The sequence below is a fragment of the Amphibalanus amphitrite genome, unplaced genomic scaffold, assembly GCF_019059575.1.
Source record: "Amphibalanus amphitrite isolate SeventyFive unplaced genomic scaffold, NRLGWU_Aamphi_draft 000323F_arrow, whole genome shotgun sequence".
Classification (NCBI taxonomy): Eukaryota; Metazoa; Arthropoda; class Thecostraca; order Balanomorpha; family Balanidae; genus Amphibalanus; species Amphibalanus amphitrite.
This window is the reverse complement of record NW_024881818.1, coordinates 342,182-368,099: the sequence shown is the minus strand read 5'-3', so window position 1 is coordinate 368,099 and position 25,918 is coordinate 342,182. Positions and strand designations below refer to the sequence as shown.

Genomic DNA, 25,918 nt, shown 5'->3' with positions numbered 1-25,918 from the left:
CATAAACTCACCTCGGGATATAACTATGCCAATTCAGCGCCACTGGAGGGATTAGATGGAAACGGGAGGGTCGGTTTGTCTAGCCGAATGTTCTTCGTAGATGTATGCATGACCGAATCAATGACGCGTGTGCGGGTGAAAGGGAGTAACGAATGGCTATATTAAGGACCAGTGGGAGCTAGACACTCATGCTCGAATTGCATTTTATTTCTCTGATGGGATAGAGCCCTTGGCATCGAACGGATACGTAATGGGAACATGGGAAGGCCTTGCCCTGGGGTTTAAAGCCAAGCAATTTCATCAGCCGGTGACAAATCCCATCCCTTCCAAATTGAACCCATTCCTCCCCGAGCAGTGAAGACTATATGTTGTAAGGGAATTGCAAGCCTCTCAAATAAATTTGTACTGCACGACGACGGAGCCAGTGCCGAGTGGGAAATCAGACAGGCCAGAGAGGAGACGATATATCTACCCACCCAGTGTCGTCTTCCGAGGCGGACGGTTATACCGCCGCTTAACAGCTACCCGTCGCTCACACGGCACGTGTGCACCGCCAAGCCGCCCAGCAGCACCGTTACAGACGGAAGCCACATTTTTTTCGAATCACAGCTTACAGGAATTGACAGAATCATAAGGCATGCATATTAGTGTGAGACTAAAAGCCAAACACGCAAAAGTGAAGTCATCTGAGAAGAACGGCGCTTCAATTCCCGACACCTTCATGGATAACGCGGGTCAACAGGGCGCAGGCGGCAGATGGCCTACCCCACCTGGACCCGACGTAGCGCCGACCCCTCTTATCGGTCGCACGCCAATTGGGTGGCCACGCCAAAACGGGCTACACCTGGCACTGCAGAGGTGTAAACACTGCCGCCTCCCCGCCCGCATCTACAGGAAAAGCTCATAACGGAACTTTATCTCTCCAAAGCGCAATCGGCCGGCATCCTGTGCGCCAACCCTCTGCACCTGCGCCTGGGATATCGCCACCGGCACCGCCTCGACCTAGTGGATCGACACCGGTGTGAGCATGTCAAACAAGAAACAGCTGACGCAGGGACCCCTCGGGCCGTATCATGCCGCAAGTGCCGCAAATAGAAGGCGTCAAGCCATCAAAATTACACTCACGCCGACGAAGTTATCAGTCGCCGACAGACGCTAACCAAAAGTCCCAGTCACCCTCCCTGCGGAATCGGAGGTGCAAACATGTACGTCCAGAAGAGCAGATGTTCCGTGCCGAGAGTGGGACACGCCAATGCCCATATCTGGCATTCACCTGACGAGCAGCGACGCCGACGGTCGGGGACTTGTGATACTGGACGGCAGCTGGGACAAATGAGCGTCCAGCAAACAGAGTAATAACTGACGAATTCGCTAATATCACAAGCGTTCGGCCAAAACAGGAACAGCTGGGAAGTTCAATGACCATGGCGGACCATACATATGAACCAATACCCGAGATATCGTGATTACAACCAAACCAAGCAATAAAGCGCCGACGCCGGACAGGGTACCTCAGCTTCCCAGCAGAACAAAGGTGTGCACGACAGATGGCAAGAAGATAGCAAAAGTGATAAGCACTGCACCCGGCCCAATTACAACCAGCTGGAAGAAAGTCAATAACCAGGACCGATGCCACTCATGAGTCATCATACAGATAAAGATACTAGGCCTATCACGCCACACCGACGAATATCTAGCCATGCTTATCACACCTGGAACACCAACGCGATAGTAATCTGGGTATAAAGGAACGAGGCAGTCATGGAGGAGGTACCGAGGAGTGCACAGGGCACCGGAGTGCACGGAGCATCTAGTCCGACCGAGGAGTGCACAGGACACCGGAGTGCACGGAGCATCGAGTCTGACTGGGCGGAGCGCAGAGGACACGGCAGTGCACGGAGGAGGGAGTACGACGGGAGGAGCGCGACGGGCGGCAGCTGGCGAGGGAAGATCCAGTACGACAGTGATCGAGAGCTGGATCGAGGAAAGTGCACGCTCTCAGCCATCGACAACGGACAAACTGCTATCATCATCGACCTCTCGGTGACCGGCTTGGTCAACAACGCCGTTCAAGTAAGAATTGCCACAGAAAGGAAGTCTGCTCAATCCTTGCCAACATGCAATCATTCAGCTCCCGTCCCTCATATATTCACTCCGTGATTTGCACCAACCGGCTGATGGTTCAGAGCTACCCTTCTCGGGCTGAGCGTAAGGGTTAGGCACATAGCGACAACACCATGTAAGCTTCTTTTTTTTTGGGGGGGGGGGAGACGAAGCGTGAAGGTGTTAAGATTTAGAATGGGTTGATTGGGTAAATTTATTGGGTGGCTCGATAAGACTCGGGGACTCAGTTTTCAATTGAATCGCTGTCGAATCATTGCGTCAGGGCTGGTCGGAAATGGCGAATTACGTTGTGCGATGGGAAGGTTTGCTGCGCGGGTGTGTAGATTTGGGTAACAGATAGCGCGATGTTATTTTTGTTTTGGAACAAAATCGAAGCGATGGTGCGTCTGGTAAATCATGAGGTCTGCGCTTGAATTTGGTTTATTTTACTCCGAGGTGTATTGCGTGAATAAAACCCTGAAAGTTTAGCGGCATGCGTGTAAGAAGGATCAGGAGTGATGCCAAGGGCGATAAGGGCGACATTTACCTAACGGGCGTGAATACCTAGCCAAAACTGAGCGCGTACGGGGGAAACATCGATATGGACCACCTCTTGACAATTTGTCTTATACTCCGATCTCTCTCGCTCTCTCTCTCGCTCTCGCTCTCTCGCTCTCGCTCTCTCTCTCTCTCTCTCTCTCTCTCTCTCTCTCTCTCTCTCTCTCTCTCTCTCTCTCTCTCTCTCTCTCTCTCTCTCTCTCTCTCTCCCTCTCTCTATCTCCCACTCTCTCTCCCACTCTCACTCCCTCTCTCCTCTCTCTCTCTCTCTCTCTCTCTCTCTCTCTCTCTCTCTCTCTCTCTCTCTCTCTCTCCCTCTCTAGATTGTATTCACTATCTTGCCCCCAACGATTGTGTCATATATCGACGCGACTAGCCAAAACCATACTACAACACAGTAAGTCAGAGACCTAGACAATTCAACTAGCCGGAGAGAGGCTGGTTCGAGCCAGGCCCCTGTGCCTGTTTTGACTCTGCTGACGCCGTCGATCACTGCGAGATGGGAAATGAGTATTCCGTGACTCGATGAATTCTACTGCGTATTCCCGTGAAGTATAGCATAGGCACCGAGCGGCTAGCCGTCCGTGTCGACCGGACTTTGAAGGGCTAGGGCTAATGTGTAAGAGTGTAAGAGCGATAAACGAGGGCAAGGTTGCCGAGTTATAATGTCGCGGAGTGGCTCCGCCGAGGTGTTCAGAAGAAACACAGAGTTATGGTTTCGCGGAGTGGCTCCGCCGAGAGTATAAACATTTAGGAACTTATCCCTCAACTGAAGCACAACCGGACCACCCACAACACCGAGTCGACAGACCGGCAGAGGTGCGTACAACCGCTGTTTCCTTTGAGCTTGGGCGAAATCATCCGCACTGTGGCAGTGCGCGCGCGAGAGAGAGAGGTGGTCGATGGAAATGTAGAGTTGTAGTATGCGGAGTGGCTCCGCCGAGAGTATTATCATTTAGGAACTTATCCCTCAACTGAGGCACAACCGGACCACCCACAACACCGAGTCGACAGACCGGCAGAGGTGCGTACAACCGCTGTTTCCTTTGAGCTTGGGCGAAATTATCCGCACTGTGGCAGTGCGCGCGAGCGAGAGAGAGGTAGTCGATGGAAATGTATGCACTGTGGCAGTGCACGTGATTGAAGAGCAGGCAGGGGCCGGGAGTGCGCGAGAAACGTAGCTTCAACGGAAGAGAGTAATAACGTAAATGGGGTCAGAAGGACACCCAGTGCCAATTTGCTTAGAATTCAGGGACTTAAAGGGGTTAATACCTCATTATACGCGCAGAAGTACCAAACAGGGTATAAACTCACCTCAAGAGATAACCATGCAAATTTCAGCGCCACTGGGGGGATTAGATGGAAACGGGAGGGTCGGTTTGTCTAGCCGAATGTTCTTCGTAGATGTATGCATGATCGAGTAAATGGTGCGTGCGCGGATGAAAGGGAGTAACGAATGGTTATATTAAGGACCAGTGGGAGCTAGACACTCATGCTCGAATTGCATTTTGTTTCTCTGACGGGATGGAGCCCTTAGCATCGAACGGGTACGAAATGGGAACATGGGAAGGCCTTGCCCTGGGGTTTAAAGCCAAGCAATTTCATCAGCCGGTGACAAATCCCATCCCTTCCAAATTGAACCCATTCCTCCCCGAGCAGTGAAGACTATTATGGCCGGGGGGATCCAGGGCGTCGCAAGTCCATCTACGACACGTCGCAAGTTACGACACATGTCCCGTCGCAAGTTGTGTCGTAGCGAAAAAGGAGGGATGTTGAGGAAAGAGGGGTTTGTCGGAGGATACGACAGAACGTAGCTGCGACGAGGCTTAAATGCCCGCTTTACTCGAGAATTTAAAAGGCTACACGATCAGCTGATCCCGTAGTAAACGTCAGTAAGGTCGAAAACTCTATCACGCATAAAGGAACATTCGCCTTTCTGGTTTGCGAGCTTATGAGACAGCAAGGTCAAGCATGTTCTCTGATTCTGAAGCGTTGTATTAACTGGGTGACTTGTGGTTGCTAACGCTCACGTGATTTGCCATAAAATTTGGGATCGATCACAGGAGATTCGTGGCTATAGGGCATCTAGAATCGATGCTTTAGAAGAAATGAGTTCCGAGAGTTTGAGGTCACAGAGAGGTAAGAAATTTGTAGATGGAGGTCACAATTGGAGGTTACAGAGGTCATCTGGGACACGTCAGGTCACAGAGGTCAACTTGGGGTCATCACAGAGCTCAATTAGAGACCACGGAGGTAATCTGAGACACGTCAGGTCACAGAGGGCAACTTGGGGGCACGTCAAGTCACAGAGGTCAACCTAGGGTCATCACAGAGCTCAATTGGAGGTCACGGAGGTCATCTGGGACACATCAAGTCACAGAGGTCAACTTGGGGTCATCACAGAGCTCAATTGAAGGTCATTGGGGCCATCTGGGACACGTCAGGTCACAGAGGTCAGCTTGGTGCCATCAGAGAGGTCACTTAGAGGTCACAGAGGTCATATGGGACACGTCAGGTCACAGAGGTCAACTAAAGGTCATCAGAGAGCTCAGTTGGAGGTCATATGGGACACGTCAGGTCACAGAGGTCAGCTTGGAGTCACTAGAGAGCTCAATTGGAGGTCACGGAGGTCATCTGGGACACGTCAGGTAACAGAGGTCAACTTGGGGTCATCACAGAGCTCTATTGGAGGTCATGAGGGTCGTCTGGGACACGTCAGGTCACAGAAGTTAGCTTGGGGTCATCATAGAGGTCACTTAGAGGTTACAGAGGTCATATGGGACACGCCAGGTCACAGAGGTCAAGTTGGGGTCATCACAGAGCTCAAATGGAGGTCATCTGGGACACGTTAGGTCACAGAGGTCAGCTTGGAGTCATCAGAGAGCTCAATTGGAGGTCACGGAGTTCATCTGGGACACGTCAGGTCACAAAGGTCATGTTGGGGTCATCACATAGCTCTATTGGAGGTCATGGGGGTCATCTGGGACACGTCAGGTCACAGAGGTCAGCTTGGAGTCATCAGAGAGCTCAATAGGATGACACGGAGGTCATCTGGGACAGGCCAGGTCAAAAAGGTCAACTTGGGGTCATCACAGAGCTCATTGGAGGTCATCGGGGTCAGCTGGGACACGTCGTTTTTGGAATTGGGAGAATATTTTGGGAGATGCCCCTTGCAACGTCCAAGACCGCCTTTCTGGATTCGCCAGTAGTTGCTGGAATGGTGTTAGGCTACTTCATATCCCCGAATACCCCAATAAATGTGAATATAACATACTATGCACCATTTTCAACACTCTCGCTGGCACCGATTGAGGCCTCATAGACGACCCGTCAGTTCAAGCTCTATAACTCGCGTTAGCGTCAACGGATTGCAACCAAATTTTCAGGATCTAAAGTTTAAACAATTTTACACCTACCATGTAAATTTCGTGACCATGACCCGAATGACCTGTGACCTGTGACCTCTTCCTCAAGGCAAGGTCAACTTGCGACACAACTTACGACTGCTATTTCAAATTCGTAAGTTGTGTCGCAAATCAGGCTATTTGCGATAGACTTTACTACTTAAGTAACGCTACTCATCAATTGATCCCTTCAAAAACGACTTACTACACAACTTGCGACACGTCGCAGCTACGACGAGGCTTACGACGCTCTGGATCCCCCCAGCCTATATGTTGTAAGGGAATTGCAAGCCTCTCAAATAAATTTGTACTGCACGACGACGGAGCCAGTGCCGAGTGGGAAATCAGACAGGCGTTAGAGAGGAGACGATACACCTGCCCACCCGGTGTCGTCCTCCGAGGCGGACGATCACACCGCTTACAGCCACGCGTCACTCACACGGCACATGAGCACTGCCATGCCGCCCAGTAGCACCGCTACAGAAGCAAAACACTGCGACCTTAGATCTTACTTCAGATCAACGATTTGGTCTCTCGAGGGCGGAAACTAGCAAGAAAACGATATCCACTATAACTTGAGGCAATACTGGCGTGCCAACTGCCATTATTATTCCAACATGGTGTCATTTCTCATCGAGACACCTCAAATACGGCTGAATTTGATCTTTAAAGGTCAAGTCAAAAATTCAACTTCTGGTTAGGGTCATGATCAGACCGAAGAAGCTCATGAAAGCTGCATATCAAAATTGACCTGTCATTAAGGTCACCTGGCCACGTCCCTCTGCAGTCACGGACAACCATTTATCAATCACACCAGCAAGCCAAAGTTTGTTCATATAATATATACCTTAAGCATCACCAATGCTTCGTCAAACTCAAAAGTAAATACCACGATAACCTACGCCGCACCGAGGATATCTTGTGTCGTGCCTCGAGGAACCGTCCAGTCTCCCCCTAAATCAACACTGATGCAATGCGGGCCACATGAGCCGGTGCGTCGTTGTCCTGCGCACTACCACGCAGATCTGCCAGTCCATGGCTGATGAAGAATGGTGCAACAATTAGCAGATATGAGTGTTTATATTCTATGACTTACTGGTAGAAACTGGAAATAGTTCGCAATTTGTTATGTTTATGAATGATGAATCAGTTTAGTGCGCTCTGTTGTGAAAAATTCGTTCTGGAAAAAATGCCTCTCATATGGTAGTGCGAAAAATCATCTACGTATTTTTGAACAATTAGGGATAGTTCTGTTACACGGTACACGGGTAAGCATATTGATATTTTTCAATTATTCTCTAAATCCAATGAGACATAATTAAATTGGACATCGCTTAGGATCCTTGCAATCACTTCAGATGCATGACGACTACGTGTTTCACCCCTCGCAGCTCGCTTCGCTGTGACCTTGGGCGGGTGGGGGCGTTATTCATAACCCCATGACGACCTTTGCCATGACCCTGAGATGTCTGGCGGGTGCATATGCCCCCCCCCCCTTCCCCTCCTGAGGAGACAGGAGGGACAGACGGGCGTGTCTGCCAATTGGGCAGCCTGCCCCGGCCAAGCCCCGCCCAGGCACTGGGAGGCCCCCAGGGCTATTTGTGACCCGGGCAACACTCCAGACTCCAAGCTACCAGACTGGCTAATGTTTGTCAGCAGCTACCGCATGCCGCGAGCGAATGAAAAACGCGGAAATAGTTATACGGTGAGCAACGGCTAAAGTTACGTTGATGGGCGTATACGAACTGCAGACATTTGTCCTGATGATAATGGCGTATATTCGCAACATGTCCATAATTCTTCGTTGTAACTTTTAGTTGGTGAGAGAAACCAACTGTCCCTTCCTGATCAGACCTACATAATGTTCCCCTGCAATCACAATATTTTTCCGAGAATTGGCTAAAGTTGTTCTATTCTGGAGTGGAGTGGAGACTGAAGCATTGAAGTCTTTCGACCTATTGGGCTCATTTTATGGCCGTTGCTGAGTTGACAACAGGATAGGGAGCTGGGAGAGCCATGCATCGTGCTAAAACCAGATGGTGGGCTGCGGTGGGCGATCCCATTGGGTACATACATTGTTGACGAGAGCACGGCGGCCACCCAGCCACAAACCCAAACGGTCAGCCCGGGGAGACATGCTCTTATGTGCCAGTTGTCCTTCCCGGTGCTCTGAATGATGTGACCGTTCGCTATAACTGACGATCACATCAGCTACATACAGCTGCCTGCCGAGAGAGCTGTTATCAGGGATTTAGACGAGTAATTTCTAGACGAGACGAGACGAGACGAGTATTTAGACGAGTTATTTAGAGTTAGTTCTGTGGATATGGAGACCGGATATATCTATGATCTCGCTCTTTCAGAGAAATGCTTAAATAATGAAGTAGAAGCCAAGGCGAGAGAAGGTCAAGGGTAGGGGAGAGTGGGGCAAAGCGGCCACCCGGGGCAAAGCGGCCACCCATCGTTTTAGCCCTTCATAGCTGGCGTCAGTTCCAATTTATGGTTTCCAATTATACTTCTCTTCACGGTCGTTCGAATGAGCCAGACCGGGGTTTCAGGCCCATCACCATTGTTCTGTGAAACACAGAAAAGCATTTCTTGCCAGGTTACCAACTATGTTTACAATTTTTAAATGTTATGTTATTTCATAACCGTTTGGAATTTTTATAAGCGTTCTTGTCCATGCATTGCATTGTTATCGTACATGTATTCTACCAATTTTAATGTTTTTTACCCCACTAATAGCTAAGCTGGAATATTTTTGTCTCGGACGGTATACGCGGGGCAAAGTGGCCGGGGCAAAGTGGCCACCCCCCAATTGGCCATAAGTTGTTTCCATCTGGATAAAAAACATTATTTATATTCAAATGTGTCGTCATGCATTCATCTTGGCCACTTTTCAGTTGCATGAGTTACCAAATAATGCCATTAAATGTTTTTTTCATGAAAATCCTTTCTTTGTTTACCTACAGGTGGGATGCTAACAAAGCAAACATCCATCCTCGCTTAAACCTTGTCACCATCAAATACCCTAGTCGTACATGAGGCAAATATTTTGTTTCTCATATTGGGACTTGAGAAGACGCCGGTGGCCGCTTTGCCCCAGGGTATGGGGCAAAGTGGCCAATATGCATAGGTTTAAAGTTTTGTCAATATCTTCCATATGTGAACGCCTTTGGAAATAAAACGCAGTTGAAATGAAAGGCAACTTAATAGGGATCACATTGGTATAGAAAGAATCTTTCCAAGTTTAAAAATCAAGCATTGGCACCGTGAGAAGCGTTAGGGTGGCCGCTTTGCCCCACTCTCCCCTACTTATTACGGAGCGAGCGAAGCGAGCGGAGTCTTTCCTTAGATTAACGGAGATTTCTGAGTATGAGCGGCCGGCCGGCCGGCCGTGCGGACGCTTTTGCGAGGCTTATATCTCAGCAACCACTTGACCGATTTACACGCGGTAATTTTTGTAGGGTAGCTTCATTCCTTCTACCGAGTATTGGACTATTCCCGATGCATGTGGGTGACCCCTTATGCACGTGCCACGCGCAAAACGAAGAGGTGTCAGTTTTGTAATTGTTGCAATATCTCGGTAACTACTTGGCCGATTGCGCTGAAAGTTGGCACGTAGGTAGGCACCCACTAGGCAATGCATATCCATGTGCCAGAGTTGGGGTGCTGCTGCACGTGCGCACGTGCAGGGGTCGTTTCCAGATCTCGAGAACGGCTGGACCGATGGCGCTCAAATTTGGTACACGGTTAGGGACCAGTTAGTAGGGTGCCGTGCACAAGTCAGTTGGGACCCATTTTGCACGTGCGCACGTGCAGGGTGCCGCTTCCAGATTTCGAGAACGGCTGGGCCGATTGTGCTCAAATTTGGCACATCCCTAGAGACCGGCTAGTAAGGTGCCGTGCACAAATCAGTTGGAGGCTCCCCCTCGAAATTTCGCACGTGCAAGGCCCACCCTCTCGCTCGCTCCGTTAGTCGCCCCACTGGTTACTTATTTGGTTAGTTACTGGTTAGTTATTTGCATTTTTGCTTGGAATGTGAGCAGAATGTATCTGATGATCCTCGGCATATAAAAGTTAGTTATCTTACCATTGTCAATGCAGTAACTATTGCGTAGCTGTTTCTTTCATTTGTTTTGTTTAGCAATGGATTTGGTCCTTCGGTCTAGTGTTACCATTTGCAGGGCAGCTGGATATAAGCCATAGGTACTCGTACGAGAGGACATTGGTCTGAGCGGCCGCCATGACATGGTGTGCCGTGCCGTTCCGCCGCGGCTGAGCCCGTCCCAAGAGACAGTCCACCCACCGACAGTACCGAATGACGATCAACAGACTGCACAAAGGCTTATCCGGTGGGAGCTTCTGCCTGTATTGTATCCGTCGGATGCCGGTGACCTCGGAATGGGTTGTTTGGGTCGTAAGGAGAAGGAAAGCTGTGTCCTTGGGGTAGATATGAGGGATCATGGGCTCCTTTGTTTGGAGCATGATTCCTTGTCTATGTCCGTTCTCTGTCATCTGTGGGTGTTCGCCGATAGGTGCCGATTTTTCTCCTCTCCAGCGCCATCTAGCCACGCTGAGGGCCCGCCGCCAGTGCTGCTATCTGCAGGATCGTACTGACGAAGCCTAGCTAAGCCACGAAACACAGCGAACGCCGTGCAGTGACTGGCTTTCACGAACTAGACAAATCCACGTCACCTTCTGAGGTCGCACTCTCCACAAACCACTGCGTAATGTTTCTCACTAGACCTGAGCGTGACCTCCGGCTGTGCCAGCGATCACCATAAGTATACCTATGGTGATCCTATGTGTACCTAGGATACCTATGGCGTGATACCTATGGCTTTTGCTCGCTTACAAAATAGGTATACCTATTTTGTAAGCGAGCAAAAGCAAGGATGTGATGTGTTCTGGATGTTTCATGCAAGAATCATCCTCCTTAATTCGACACGTCTGGTCGGTAGAAATACAATACGTATTGAATTGATGCAAAGGCTTCAAATAAAAAGAAAACATAAAAAACTTTCAACAATGACATCGATTTTGACAGCTTTGCCATCTGGGGCACAGCCGGTGATCTTAGGCCATAGGTATTCGTAGCCAAAACCAAAATCAAAGAACAGGTGGAATGCGCTTTTTCGCGACACTGTAGCTTTGTTGGCCCAAGAGTTATACGCTTTTGTGTCCAAAAATGTCGAAATAAGGAAAATTTGACCGTTCAAGGCTTTCGGTGACCTCAATTTTGACCTCGTCAAAAGTATACGAATGCGTCTGAACTTACTCGTTAACAGCTATGGCTATTTTTATCTGTACCTTACCATTTTTTTTTTTTAATAATTTTCGAGATGATGGATTGTGGCTTCGGCTCTCCACCTCGGCAAAGTTGGCTGAGACCCAAAACGGTGGGACGGTGCGCTGCCGAAATATGATTCATTCTATTCATGCACTAAAAGTCGAGTCCCGGTGCCTTAATGTCAGGTTAACAGGTCACAGAAATTGATACATACCCAGGGAAAAATTGAATGATCTCTAATCTCTGATCTCTAAACTCTAATGATCTCTAACTGTCCGGTCCACAGGGTTGAGGGTTGTACTGATTTCTTTCAATTCTGTGGGATGTGCTAGCTCACCGAGTTCTACATCTAACATTTATCTCTTAACATTTAACATTAACATTAACATTTATCTCTTTTCCTAACATTAGGTTAGTTACAGCTCAATTCATGACCTCACAATGTCAAGCTTATTGGTCTATAAACAGTTTCGGTTATAAAAGTTGCACTAGGCAGCAGTAATGATTGCTTTATTACTTACACATTTGCTTTATGTTTTATATGTTCTACTTCCGTTTTTTGAAAATCGTACTCGTAACTTGACGGCATTTTCTTACCATTGAGGCTGTCATAGGTCATGAAAGATCACCAGCAGTTTCCGGCAACGACTTTTGCTAAGTAGTTGTAGCATCACTCTACATGCTACAATATAGAGTGAGGAAAAATCCTTGTATTATGCTCATCTGACCAACTGACTGGTCAGTAACATAATTGTTTCCGGTCAGAATCAGATCCCTCCCTTCAGGTCAAAGTTTCAAGCTGACCTTTTAAAGTCGAATCATAGTTAAATGGTCGCATATCGACAAGGGTAACTCGATTCTTGCAAAATTAATCTCGTTAAACTCGCGCCAAACCAGGGGGATGTTAACTTTTTCCGGTCAGATCATGACCTTGGCCTGACCCTGAGGTCAACTTTTCAAAATGACATTTTAAGTTAAAACTAAAATTGTAAGTCATTCGACGCGTCTTCACGAGAGGAACGTAATGCTGTCAAAATTGATGTGCCTTTATTGAGTCAAAAGGTATTACACGTGCAGAAAACATGTTTCATATTAACTGCTATTTTAAGAGTTCTTGCTCTCTGGAGGCTAAACCGTTTGTTTTAGGTCGAATCTGAGGTGTATTCCACACAAAAACGTTAAAAAGCCATTGAATGTGCTTTTCTGCTGCGCTGTAGCTCTGTTGGCTCCCGAGATATGCCCCGATTAAAAAAAAAAAAAAATGTTGAATAGGGAAAATCTGCATTTGATGACCTTTGGTGACCTGACCTTTCTCATGACCTAAAAAATGACTGAACTACTTTCGCCATGATTTTTTCCCTCTCTCGAATACCGCTTACCGCGTGGCGCTACGTGGCTCATAACTCATAAGCCGAGTTAGAGAGGGGTGTTCAAACTTCCCCAGCCCGGCGCTGTTGGCGCTGAGCCCTGGCCTGGCGCAGGCTAATTTTCGGGTCAAAAGTTCTTGTAAAAAAACAACTTCTTCGGCACAAAGCTCAATTTTGACGGATTTGGCATTCTGCAATCCAAACTGTAGACCTTAGGTCAAATTTCACAGCCTTTGATGTCAACAATAGTTACCTCTCGAGGTAGACCTAATTATATCATTTTAGACAAATTTGCGGAGCTGTCAGAATAATGCTTGCATTTTGAAAACCAGAACAGTGGTATCAAAAATATGGATGTGATTCAGAGTACCCTGCCCACTGCCCAGCCAACCGTGATATGGAAAATTTAAACTAAACATCCCGGCCCAGTTAGGTGGCGAATAAAATCATTCCTGTTAAGTGAAGGCATAAGTTGCTGTGTAACGAGGCCCTTTGAGGCTTGTTTTATTGGACGCATCTCGCTGCACCACAACCGTTTAAACAGCTTGTTACAAAAATCCTCTCATGTATTTACAGAAGAACAACAGGCAGGTATGCATATTACAATAATTTATAAAAGCTGTGTGGCCGGGAACAGTCCCCAGCCACTCAGAGGAGTGAGGCAACAACAATCGCACTGGGATGAAAACTCAGAGACAGATAACAGCTAATGTAGGTGAATATAACTAAAACAATTCTAGCACTGGCTTGCACACAATGATCACTCATTCCAGTGAGGGAGGAGGGCGCCCGAGACCACCAGGCGCCACTCCGTGCCCGCGGAAATGTGCACGCCACCCGTTTGAGCCACCGCCGAAGTCTCGGCGAGGCGTTGAGTAATTTTGTGACCAGGTGAGTGTGACGCTGGCGGGAACACCGTCCAGGGTCCGCTGCCGGGGCGCAGGGGTGCGGGCGCCGCGGCGGGCACCCTCCGACCCAGCGGCAGTGACCAGTGCGGACCGGGTGTCCCCTGAAAGACTGGCGGCGCACGGCCGGCTGGCGCGACGACCCAGGTCGGGTCAGGTCAGGTCACCGGTGGAGTGGCGGCGGCGCCGAGATGGAGGCGCTGCGACCTGTCGGGCCAGGCGACCGCGGTCGGCTACGATCTGAAACAGAGAGAGGTGGCAGGTCAGTCAAACCGCCGCGTCATTCTCGCCACCTAGGATTCTACCGAGAACTAACACCTATTGTTGTGGGGTTTACGAGCCTCTCACGGAACGACTCTGTAAACAAACGCGTTGGCGAACGGCTCCGGCAGCTAAATCAAGTGAGCAAACATACTGAACAGCTCTCCGGGCTATTATGACCAGTTAGCGCTTCACACGGCTACCTGTCACTCAACTGTCACGCAAGCTCACACGGTGTCACTGAGACATGTGCGTGCGTGCCAACGAGTCGAGGCTTTAGCACCGGCGTTCCTGACGAGTCAGAATGACTCGGACGACTCCGGATGACTCCGGGGGCTCAGGGAGGCTCCGAACGATGCCACGAGCCTGGTCAGCTCGGGTGCGGTCGGAGCGGGACGAGGCGGCACGAGTCGTGGACACCACGTCCGCGGCCGTGTCCATCCGCCCCGAGTGTGAATGCCCGGAGAAAGCCGGGCTCTCTGGTAGCCGTCCACGGCCATTGCGGCGCAGTGGGGCCGATGGTGACGCGACGGTTTCTAAAGCGCGCCAGCCATGACTCTGGTCCGATAGACAGCGGCGACAAGGAAGCACCGGGGAGGCGCCGCGGCGCCCGGCCGTCACTGAGCTCGGTTCCGGATGAGCTGACAGCAACTCAGAGAGATGTGGCGTGTCTCTGCCGGCCTCACTGAGTCGTGCAGTGGAAACAGCGGCCGGTCGGGTGGCTCCCGGGTGTATTCAAAGCAGGGCGGAGTAAAAACGCCCGGGGAGTGCACCAACACGCTGATGTGGAGGGCGGAGCCACACGACCGGCGCGGGATGCCGCGCGGGTGTGCGCCTGATGCGATCTCTGATCAGGCTGTGACGGATGGGACCACCTTGTAGAGGCGGCGCGGGCAGCCCGCTGGGTCACGCGGATGGGCCACAGCGGGGTTCCGTTGAGGTAAGCACCGCTGTCTATGCCTTTGGGCGGGGCGAAAGTGTTCGACGGGCCGCCGGCCGCGAAACGGAGCAGCTGCCATATTCGTGGCCCGTGCCGACGACTCCTTTCACCTACTCCAGTCCAGTTCTGTAGTGCGCAAGAAACGCCGCAAAAAGAATCAACAGGAGCTGCCGGGCTGCTCTTCGCTGCCGGTCAGACGAGTTCAGCGTGAATGGTGTAATACCGAAACGGAAACCGAGAGTGGCGTGGGACCGGCGCGTGCGGTATCGGCCAGGGCTCTTCATCAGGCCCGGCGCTAATGTGCCGCCGCGAGCGGCCGCCGTCCATGAGAGGGGAGGGGAGGGGAGGTGGGAGCTATGATCTGGCCCGTGTCCAGATGGAGAGCTGGCGACGCCGCAGGCAGAGAAACACAGACGCGGACCCGCCCCGGTGAAACCCGCCCGCCGAAAGTGAAAACGGGAGCGAAGGACGGAGCGAAAGCGGCGCAAGGACACTGCGGTGACCGCGCGCTCGCGCAGCCCGGGGCGTTCCCGCGCCCGTCGCCTCTGATGTCATTGAGCGCACCGATCACGGGCGCCTGACGCAACCAGAGCAGGCCGCTCGGAACGCAGCCGGCGCGGCGCCGGGAGCGGGCGGCGCGCACCATTCGGCACGCTCTCGTGACCCGCGGCGGGGCGGCTCGTGACCCGGCGACCTGGCGAGCCTCCGACGGCGATAACAGCCTCCCGGCGAGAGGTCATCGCGGGTCAGACCGTTTGACAGCGCGAACGAGCTCGCGTGTGTGGCACCGACACGCCGCGGCGTGTGCTGAATTTTTAGCAGGACTGGCACTGTCCCACCGCGTGAGGAGTGGTAGAGCACAGCAGGGTGCTGCAAAGGAAACACTAGCTGCTGTAGCTGCCGCCCAATGCCGACAAAAACGGGCCTCAATTTGCATGGCGGCTCGTGCCACAAAGCGGGCCTGTCGGCCGGCCGTGTGAGTGAGACATCGGACGCGAAGCGCTGCGTGCAACGACATAATCACCCTGCGGTGACCGCAGAGGCACGCCACCGACGTCCGGGCACTGATGGATGGCGGCGCGGGAGGCCGGTCTAAGCGACAGATCGCGTGTCGTCCGACAGGCGGAGGACATCCGCGGTGTCAAACCGACACCGAGCAGCCGCAATGGTGATTGAACGGCGCGGGCCGCGCAGAATTTACCGAGACTAGAATTTCTATCAACCGCGCTTTGCTGATTGATCGCTTAAACATCTAGCTCAAAGTGCCCACATTTATAAACTCGTGATGACCGCTCTCCAGTGTGCTGGCACATCTTCCGTGGACCATGAAGCCCAAGTTACTGACCTGCGGCAGTTTTAGTAGGAGGGCGGGCCGTAGCTGGTGCTCGGGCACTTGGTGACGGTGTGGTACTCGTGCTGCGTGTGCGTGGCGTACACCGTCTGGTACTGGTGCTTGGTGGCGTACTCAGTCACGTACATCGGCTGGGGCTTCTTCACGGTTTTCTGAGAAATAGAACGGGCAGAGTGAAGCAGTCGGCCGCGGAACTGGTCTCCCAGTGATGGGCTAAGACACCTCGTTACGCATAAGCCTCTTGCTTGCAAGCTTGAAAAGAAGTTGCGCAATGTGTCGGCTTTGTGGTTAGATTACTGGAGTGTCTGTTTAAATCGGATTGCATTAAATCATCAGCTGCAATTTATCCGTTTCATCCCGGAACCGTTCTAGAATTCGCATTAATTCAACTGGTACTGAAAATCATCGCTCTAGACTGAGAAGAGTAATACTCACGTAGACGGTCTCATAGTAGGGCTCCTGGACCTTCTTGGTGTGGTACTTGGTCTCGTACTCGGTCTGGGTCTCGGTGTGGTACTCGGGCTTCTTGACGTACTCGGTGACAGTGTCGGTGTAGTAGTTGGTCTTGGTGGCGTACTTGGTGATGTGCTTGGTGACGGTGTGGTGGTCCATGTAGTTGTGCGTGTGCCACACGTACTCGGTGTTGGTGTAGTCGGGGTGCTTCTCCACTAGAGCCTTGGTCTTGTAGACCACCTGGGTCTCAGTGAGCAGCTTGTACGGCAGGGTCTTGATGATCTCCTTCCACTCGGTGACGGTGGTCGGCCAGTACAGAGTCTCGGTGACGTACTTGTACATGGTGTACGGAATCACCTGGTTCTCGGTGGCCCAGTGGGTCTTGTACTGCGTCATCTTGCCCCAGGTGGTCTTGAACTGGGTCTTGGCGTAGCAGACGGGCTTCTCGACGGCGGGCGGGCCGTACGCGGGCGCCGGCGGGCCGTAGCTGGGCGCCGGGGCGCCGTAGACGGGCGCCGGGGCGCCATAGGTGGGCGCCGGCGGGCCGTAGCTGGGGGCCGGCGGGCCGTAGGACGGGGACAGGGCCGGGGCGCCGTAGCCGGCGCGCAGAGCTGGCCGGCGGCCGCGGCGCGCCTCGGGCTTGGCCTCGGGCTTGGGGTCGGGGTCGCCGCTGGCCACCCAGACGGCCACCAGAGCCAGCAGTAGAGCGTTTCGCAGCATGTCTGTGGAGGGAGAGAGACGCCGTCAGATGTGGCGCAGCAGAGCGACAGACAGAGACGGAGACACTGCCGCCCGGAGACAGCATGAGACACTCAATGCCGAGGAGCGTGACTGGCGCCTGCTGGCCTCTCGGCTCGCATGGCTGCGCCCGACAGCCGGCCGAAAAGGAAGTGAAACAGCCAGATAACGAGGCTGATGGAGAAACACTGAGCGAGAGCGGGTCCAGAGGAAAACGAAAGCCGCCGGCCTGATCATATCATCATTAGACAATGGGAAGATGCCGAAATACGAAAGCGACAAATGGTCGGGCAGGCTGAGATGATGACATTTTTGATCGGTTATGAAACAGCACGAGCAGCGAAGCACTAATGACCCAGCAAGAAACGCATTTTGATTATTTGATGATAAGTGATCTTAAGAACACCATGATTCCTGTGCTCCCATATTTGGTCTGAACCATTTGAAACTCTATCCGGTGGTTTACGGGCTATCCTTTTGTGCGGGAGAAATCAGGAGCCGCCGACCAGCTGGGCTGCGGCGGGTGATTGATAGTACCCCGCGGGCACGTCGATCAGCCCGGGGGCCCGGCGAAAGGCGGCTGGGTGAGCTCATGCCGACCGGTCCATGACGGGCGGTGTGTTCAACCGGAGCCGGGCGGCAGCGCGCGGCCTCGGGGCGCACCGCAGACCTACCGCAACCACGCCGGCCAACAAACAGACATTATCCGTGTGTGACGGCCCGCCACCGTCCGTCACACCGGTGACGGGCCGTGACGTCACTGGTCTGTGACGTCACCCGGTCTGGACCGGCCGAACACGTCCGGCGCATTACCGACCGATTACCGACAGGGCGGCAGGTGACAGCGTACCGAGCTCTGAATTGAATTAGGCACCCGGTGGTGTCGCCTGCACCGGCGGCGCCCCTTGTGCATTATGTAACCGTGTGAGGGCTGCCAATCGAATGAAAATATATCCGAGAGGCCCCTACTGTGACGGAGCCACTGGGGGCCCCGCACTGAGTGATGCGCGCAGCAGAGGTGGGCGACCGAGATGGACAGCGGACGCCCACGGCAGCGTCACCGAACCCTGCGCCGGTTCCGGGTCATGCTGGGGGGGGGGGGGGAGCGTCAGGGATGGGGAGAGGGGAGGGGAGGCTGGCACTGGGCCAGGAGAGGCCAGCACGAACCGACCTCCCCAGGGCAAACTTCAGCTGGTGGCAGCGAAAGTGTCCGGTCAAAGGCACCGCGAACCGCCGACGAAAGTCGATCATCCCGCAGGGCAGGCCATGGTGTCGGAAAGAGGGGAGGACGAAGCGGAGAGAGACGAGGAGCAGGAATGCGGCTTATGAAGATTAAGTATGGCCAGAGGGAAGCATCAATCATTCACCTTTACCCATAGGGAGTGAAATTAAGCATTACGTCATTATTTATATCCCCGCAATAGCTAATCCTTAGCGCAAGTGATGACCAAGAGTGTGACTTTCAATTGGAGCTGTGCCAATTCACCGTTGGATTTGCAATGACATATAAGGAAGACGAACGGCAGCCGGCGTGAAAGTGATCTGACGTGAATGCAGGCGACGAACCGGCCGACCGACAGCTCTCCTCTCCTCAGAAATGAAAGCGACCTTTAGCGTCCGTCCGGTCTGGAAGCGAGCCAAACATTGCGATCGCGACCGGCTCAACATGAAAACAAACGGATAACACTAATGGAATTCCGCCTGAAATGATGATTACCTCAGCGCAAACCAGCTCAGCTCCAAATAGTCGGTGCACATAGTCATTGTCGGCGAGGTTGCGTGTCGACAATAGGCGTGCAATAAGTATCCAGTGGGGGCCATGACCGGGCGGTTTTGGACGCGTGCCGGCGCGCCGCCACACTGCACCATTAACACAGTCTCGAGTGAGCGCTCCGCGCACACAGACGGCCGTGCCTTTCGCCAGCGCTCTGCTGAGCAGCCATATAACAATGGCAGCCGCCGACGCCAGTGTCGAAACTGTCACCGACAATGACCAGAAACGTCCAGAAAACGGCCATAAAAACAACACTGGCGGCGCTGCGGTGTCCTGTGATCATGAGACCATCCCTGCTTTTTGTCAGAAGATAACTGCATTATGAAATGCTTACAGAAGCGTTATGCTGTTTGATTTGAAGTTCCAACGATAGATTGAAACCAGTTTTATCGTAAACGTAAAGAACACGCATTAATATCTTTAAATTACTTGCTGAAAGTGATCTGGGAAACAATTTCAATCCCCCACAAAGAAAACTAAAAATTTTGTTGTAACAAGCCAATTACTCGGGTGAGACTCTCGTTACAATGCAAACACGAATTCTAAGCGTTGTATGGCGGTGCTGTTTTCGCCCTCCCCGGACCGGAGTTCGTGAGGTGCCGCCCTTATCACCGCTGCATCCACCGGTGTCGTGTGGCGCGGACACCCCGGCTCTCAGCTCGCGATGTCACCGACTGGACACGCGCCGACACGAGTCCGACACGGGAAAAGTCGCCGACTCACCGGGCCCTCAGTCACGCCGGGCGGCTACCGGCCGCTGTGAATAGAGCCGCGAGCTGATGGCCATTCGTAATTCCCATGCGAATGTCACGAATCTGGCGTTCAGTGTGGAGGGTATAAAGGGAGAATCAGGAAGCCTGCAACGCACCGTGAAACTGGCAAATAGCCAGAGTGAAAACTGAAGCTCAAAAGGCCTGCTCGCCGTGGCCGGCGTGGAGCTGGCAGCTGTGACGTTTTGAAAGGCCGGTATGCCGGTTACAGCTCAGCTTCACCTAGCGGAAAGTTGGCCGGCGCAGGCCCTTCCCCGGTTGCGTCACACTCGCCGCGGCGTTTGGCGAAACAGCGAGTTACCCAGTTAATCAAACAGCGAGACAGTTGCGTCCGGGGACAGCGAGACCGCGGTGCGGCCAGCCGACCGCAAACCGGCGCTCGCACTGAGCACCGTTTGGTCACAGCTCTGGAAAAGGTGCCCTTGGCCGACCAATGACTGTGGCTGTACGCCATGACGAAAAACGACAGCCTCTGAGCATCACTGTCACCTCGCAACAAGCCCAGTCAGCATAGAGTGGGATGACGAGACCAGCACAGAGTTGCTCTCTTTAGCTGGCTCCTGAGGAGCAGCGCCAGGGAGCAGCTGACAGCTCTCACGAGCGCCGTGTGGGGCGCGGCCAGATGAGGTCCACAGAGAACGTTCAGAGACTGGAGCGTGGTGAGCTGGTGAGAGAGCCGTAGCTGCTCCCCGCTGCTTTAGGACCGGCGCTGACCGAGGTGCTGATTGGAGATAACCGGCTCCCGCGGGGAGGCTCAGCCTCGGTGTCGGGCGGACCGAATTAACGACCTACCATTACTGCACACCCTGTGGAAATTTGTCACTTTTTATCGGAAGGCTGGGCTTCCAATGGATGTGTTTTGGTGCTAGAATAAAGAACGAGAGGTGATTGGAAAACTGCCGTTTTCACGCGCGCACCAATTAATCTGCTCCGATGGGGTAATCACCTGATGAAGTTGATTAACTCTTCCAAGCCGTTTTGCATAACTGGGCTGCTTTCTCGGCCCATAGAGGGTCAGCTCGATGAGATAGAGACGTCAGAATAGACACGGCGTCAGCGTCTTAGTTCTGCTCACAATTTCCGTATGAAATGCGGGGAGAATAAGAGCATGGGAGTGTCCCCATCACCTCATCCCAGACAGCTCTCTCCCAGAGGAATCTCCCATAGGGCGGAGCTGGGAAGAATCCGATGGAAGCTCCAACCACAAAGTGGTTGCCTTCTCAGAGTGATACTCGATTAAGACCCGGCGGTCGGGCGATCCGAAACCTCTGGGAAAGGAAATCACACGATTCTCACAGGGCAGTCATCCGAGAGTGGCGGCTCCAGTGTTTGGAGAATTTCAGAAAGTTTTGAGCCCATCTCAGACAACTCAGGAACATCACTGCGTTCCAGTTGAGCAGTCGGCGGCCGTGCGTGACCGCGGCCAGCTTTTTGTGCTGGCTTGTTCCGGCGGCGTACGCAGCCAGTAGGCACCGTTCGGCATCTGCCCAGATCTCGGGCCAGACGCGCGTGCCCTTTCTCCTGCAAGCGGAGCGGGCGGCCGCGCCCAGGTGGAAAACGGGAGCGGTCGGAGGCTGCCGGCCCGGGGCTCCCGGTAACACCCGACCGAGTGGACTCCGACCCACGGCCGGGAGCGCTGCTGGCCAGACGCCGGGAAAGCGGCTCTAATGACTCGATTTGGAGTCGGTGCCGGCGGCCAGCCGGGCCGGTCTCACTCACTCTCCATGAAGTGCCACGTAACGAACCCCGTCGGCGACCGGCGAGAGCGGCCTGGGACCCAGGCGGACCAGTTTCAGTTTCGTTGACCGGCCTCGGGCTACCGGGAATACCGGGAAATAACGCGGAAGGTGTGGATCTTTGTGAGAAAGTGAGAACCATATGATCTAGATAATATGGATGGCTATGATATTATTGACTATATGTATATCGCTAATTGCATATTTGTTGGTGCATGTTTTTCTTTTGGCGGGATTCTAGGCAGAAGTGGAGTGAGTGCAACGGAGGTACAAGAAGCGTTCCAGTGACTCCAACGGAAAACAAGAAGCTAGCGTGATTCAGTAGAACAGCGACAGAGTTTTGCTGGTTTATGCGATTGATAAATATTCATTTGAAGGGGACTTTGGTGAGCGGATTAAAGCCATAAAATATAATTTATTGACGGATAATAGACTTATAACTAACGTCCATTTATTTGACGTTTTCCTACAACAAGCAATCGAAGATACCATTGGTCTTTACTGCAAAATCAGCAACGCTAGAGCAGTTGCGTCCATACTTTCAAAGTACTCAGTGCAATCGCTGACTCATCATCGCGAGAGCAGGTGCATTTAATAAACGCTAGCTCTGTAAAAGCAGCGCCTTTTTATAACCGCTGTGCCAAAAGAAGACGCTCTACCATTGGAACCCTGCCAGGACTGTCACAACCAGTTTCCATCGTGAAAAACTCCGCACGCTAATTTATGTTATGTTTTGCCATCTTGTTTTCGTGTGGATTAGCTAACAATGAATGTTCACAATGAGATGGTGCCACAAGAAAATGATGAAGCTCTGGAAAACAGCGTGGGGTACCGGAGGCGGCCCCCTGGCGCGTGGTTTCACCACTGACCAGATAAACTCGACGCTGGCAATTTCACGGGCCGCCGCTGGATTGCTGCGTAATGCTCAGTAATAGAAACATGTGGATGAGTTCATCACTTTTACACGAGGTTTTAACCACAATAATGAGGCATACTCTTAGGACAAGTCGATAAATTGAAGAATGTCCAAACTCTACCACACTAAAGCTTGAATAATTTCGACCACAATTTTCTTTTTCCAGCACAGTTATTTCTAGTCCTGTGAGTGGTGAAAGATGGATGAGAGACGTTGAAATTTGTTGGATACGTATTCAAATCTTTAGCATGTGAATTAGGTTTGATGCACTGCACTGCGTGCAACCATGTTTGTTCCAAATGACGTACTCTTTACTTGGAAACATAGACAGGTGAATCACCAGTATGGACATTGTTCTCCGATGGAGAATGCTTAGAATCGAGATGGTATGAAATGAGCGATTGAACCATTTGAATTATTCATGGGCATACATCGCCTGGCGATCAGGTCAGAAATATGCTAATCAGACGCCGTATTCATCCACGTGTCAAGAAGTGATAGATCTAATGGGTAAATTTGCGATCATGTTGTCACAGTTGACTGTAAGAGGTGCGTAACAAATGGAGACTACTGTCGGTAAATGTATTTGAGGAGGATTCTGAACAAAGTACGATAAGCGGCAAATTTAGGCGAGGTCTATTTGTGTGAACGAATGAATAGGTATAGTGATAAGAATAGTTGTAAATGCTTATCACCTCACTTTGCAATTATAGCACTGCTGCGCTTCTATTACATTTCTCTAAATAAATGCAAGTCATTCCTTGACAATTGAACTCTACCATGAGTCAGCTAAAATTGACAATTACAGTTTCATTTTCTACCGTGTCAAATTGGAGGCATTGTGTTCAAGCCCAAGTACCGAATTTACAGTGACACACAAATGACAAAGGCATTTGCTTTCATATTAGTTTTTGCTTTATGAAAAAGTAGGATCCTTTTGCAGCCAGGGAAGGGAACACCATTATATCCAAAGTTTAAGAAACATTTGATTAAGTGCAAGATGAAACAATGAAAAATATGAACCGAATTATTATATAAAGTTTGTTGTTTCGGCGGTCATGCACCGAACAGATTCATTGAATTGCAGATAGGTGGTCAGTGAGCGATTGTAGGGGTGACGGACGGTGCTGGCGGCGGCGGCGGCGGCACGACGGACGCGGAGCGGTGTGGGACGCTGGCCCTGACTGATCGGCCACTGTGTCTCAGTCTGACGCCACTACACAGAGCGCACGTGCTCGGACCACGTGAGACAAACTGAGAACGTGAGGCGCGCTCAGACAGACTGAGAAAATGAGACTGGCTCGGACAAACTGAGAACGTGAGACTGAATCTGATAAACTGAGAATGTGAGACATCTCCAGAGAAATTGAGAATGTAATTTACATTGACGTTTCATATAAAAGTTTTTTTTTTTCGGGATAAAATATTACAGAATTATCCAAAGATTTTATTTTTCTCTCTAGCTTACTTTAGCATAAAAGTATTTTACTAGCAAAAGATGACTTTATGTTAAGTCTGAAATGGCTATATCGCCAAAAATGCCGATATTTTTCGTTTGCTTTGGAAGGTAACGGGAGCACAAAGTCGGTGAGCCTCGCTCGGACTTCTCTCCTCGGCAGCACTTCATTTTCCGAGCACTGATCCACTGTAACTCTTAGAGCCTTTCGTGGCACCGCGGTCCGCTCCGATAGTGTCCGTGGCACTGTATAGGCCGCCGCCAGCACAGCACTGTATCCGCACGGTATGTTGGGCGCGCACCACGAGTCCTGGGGCCCACCGAGTCGCTCTCGGCACGCCGTGGCTCCAGCGTCGGTCGGTCGGTTGGCAGGCGGCGGGCACAGACACGCAGCACACGGGGACGGCACAGCTCGGAGCACCTACCTGAGGTGTGTCGAGCTCCGACTCTAGGCGGCGAATACGATGCCCATGCCTGTGCCGCTTTCATTTTATACGACGATCATCGGAGCACGGGCTGGCGGCTCACTCTCCCTTTCCAGTACCGCCGCCGCTGCCGCCGCCGCCGCCGCCGCCGCCCGCCGGCCCGGCCCGCTCGCCCGCCGGCTACCTAGCCCCAGCGGTCAGCCCAGGGGGCAGCGATGCTCCCCTGTGGCAGGGGCTGATTGGATGATGACCTGGACAGGTTGGGGCTGGTGTTGGGTGCAGAGTTTACGATACTGTTACCTCTGAAAACGATCGGAAGGGGAGAGATGGTGGCTGCAGTGCAAGGCCGTTCAAGGTCAGCAAGGCCGCGTGCCTGGCCGCTGACCCAGTGCCGGTTGACCCAGTGATCCAGAGAAGACGCTTCGGGAAGGGGGGCGTTGCACGGCTATGGCAATAGCTATTGATGACGAACAATCACAGTTCATACTGTGATGAATAAATACGATGATAATTGATTTGTGTTATATCCGGGATGCACTATTCGTTCGTTTGCACTTTAAGCAACGGGGCACAAAAAAAGGAACTGAAACCAGTCCACCTATAACGTATACAACAGGTGGCTTCGTATAGGTATAAGATGAGCTTTAACCCGCGCCATGCTGGGGGGGGGGGTTGAACACCCCTCCCCCATATGGTTTTTCGTGAATATCTAAAAAACGGGCACATTTTATCATACATGGGTTGTGACCCAGTTCATTTAAGGTCAGGTCAACAGGTCAGGTCAAGAAAAAGTTTCAATGTCTGCCAAAACTACACCGAGTGACCTATCGCTTTGAAACTTTCAGGGATTGATAAGAGCAACATAATGTACAAAATTTTTATCTTGGAATTTTGATATCGATGACCTAAGGTCAGGTTAATTTTGCGACCTTCTCATTATAAGTCAATGGGAGAAAATTGAAAGTCGCCTTTTTTACACGGAAGTTATTACGAACACTCTAAAACACTGAATTACTAGTATTTTTGACACACTGAACATGAAAATGGCACCCGTGACCCCTTTTTATGCCCCTGAGGTCATCTCAGCTCAGGTCACCAATGGTATCTGACTGTTTTTCGCCAATAAAGCCCTGGCTACACTATGCGTTTTCTGCGTGCGTTTTTTTGCGAGTTTGCGTGATTTGCGGAATATCGTTCTAGAAAGAAACGACATTACGTTTTTGTTACGGAGCGAGCGAAGCGAGCGTAGTCTTTCCTTAGATTAACGGAAATTTCTGAGTATGAGCGGCCGGCCGTGGTCACGCTTTTGCGAGGCTTATATCTCAGCAACCACTTGACCGATTTACGCGCGGTAATTTTTGTAGGGTAGCTTCATTCCTTCTACCAAGTATTGGACTATTGCTGATGCATGTGGGTGACCCCTTATGCACGTGCCACGTGCAAAACGAAGAGGTGTCACTTTTGTAAT

At 51.7% G+C, this 25,918-nt stretch overlaps 1 protein-coding gene across 1 annotated transcript; it reads right to left on the bottom strand.

Annotated features, from left to right (window-relative positions):
* Positions 1-13,273: 13,273 nt before the first annotated feature.
* LOC122388453 (DNA-directed RNA polymerase II subunit RPB1-like) lies at positions 13,274-24,752 on the bottom strand. The gene is made up of 4 exons (XM_043379539.1): positions 24,451-24,752; positions 16,618-17,357; positions 16,177-16,334; positions 13,274-13,870 (listed from the first exon to the last, which is right to left on the bottom strand). The coding sequence occupies exons 1-3, from the start codon at positions 24,512-24,514 to the stop codon at positions 16,188-16,190; spliced, it is 951 nt and encodes a 316-aa protein (XP_043235474.1). The 5' UTR covers positions 24,515-24,752; the 3' UTR covers positions 13,274-13,870; positions 16,177-16,187.
* Between the last annotated feature and the right edge of the window lie 1,166 nt (positions 24,753-25,918).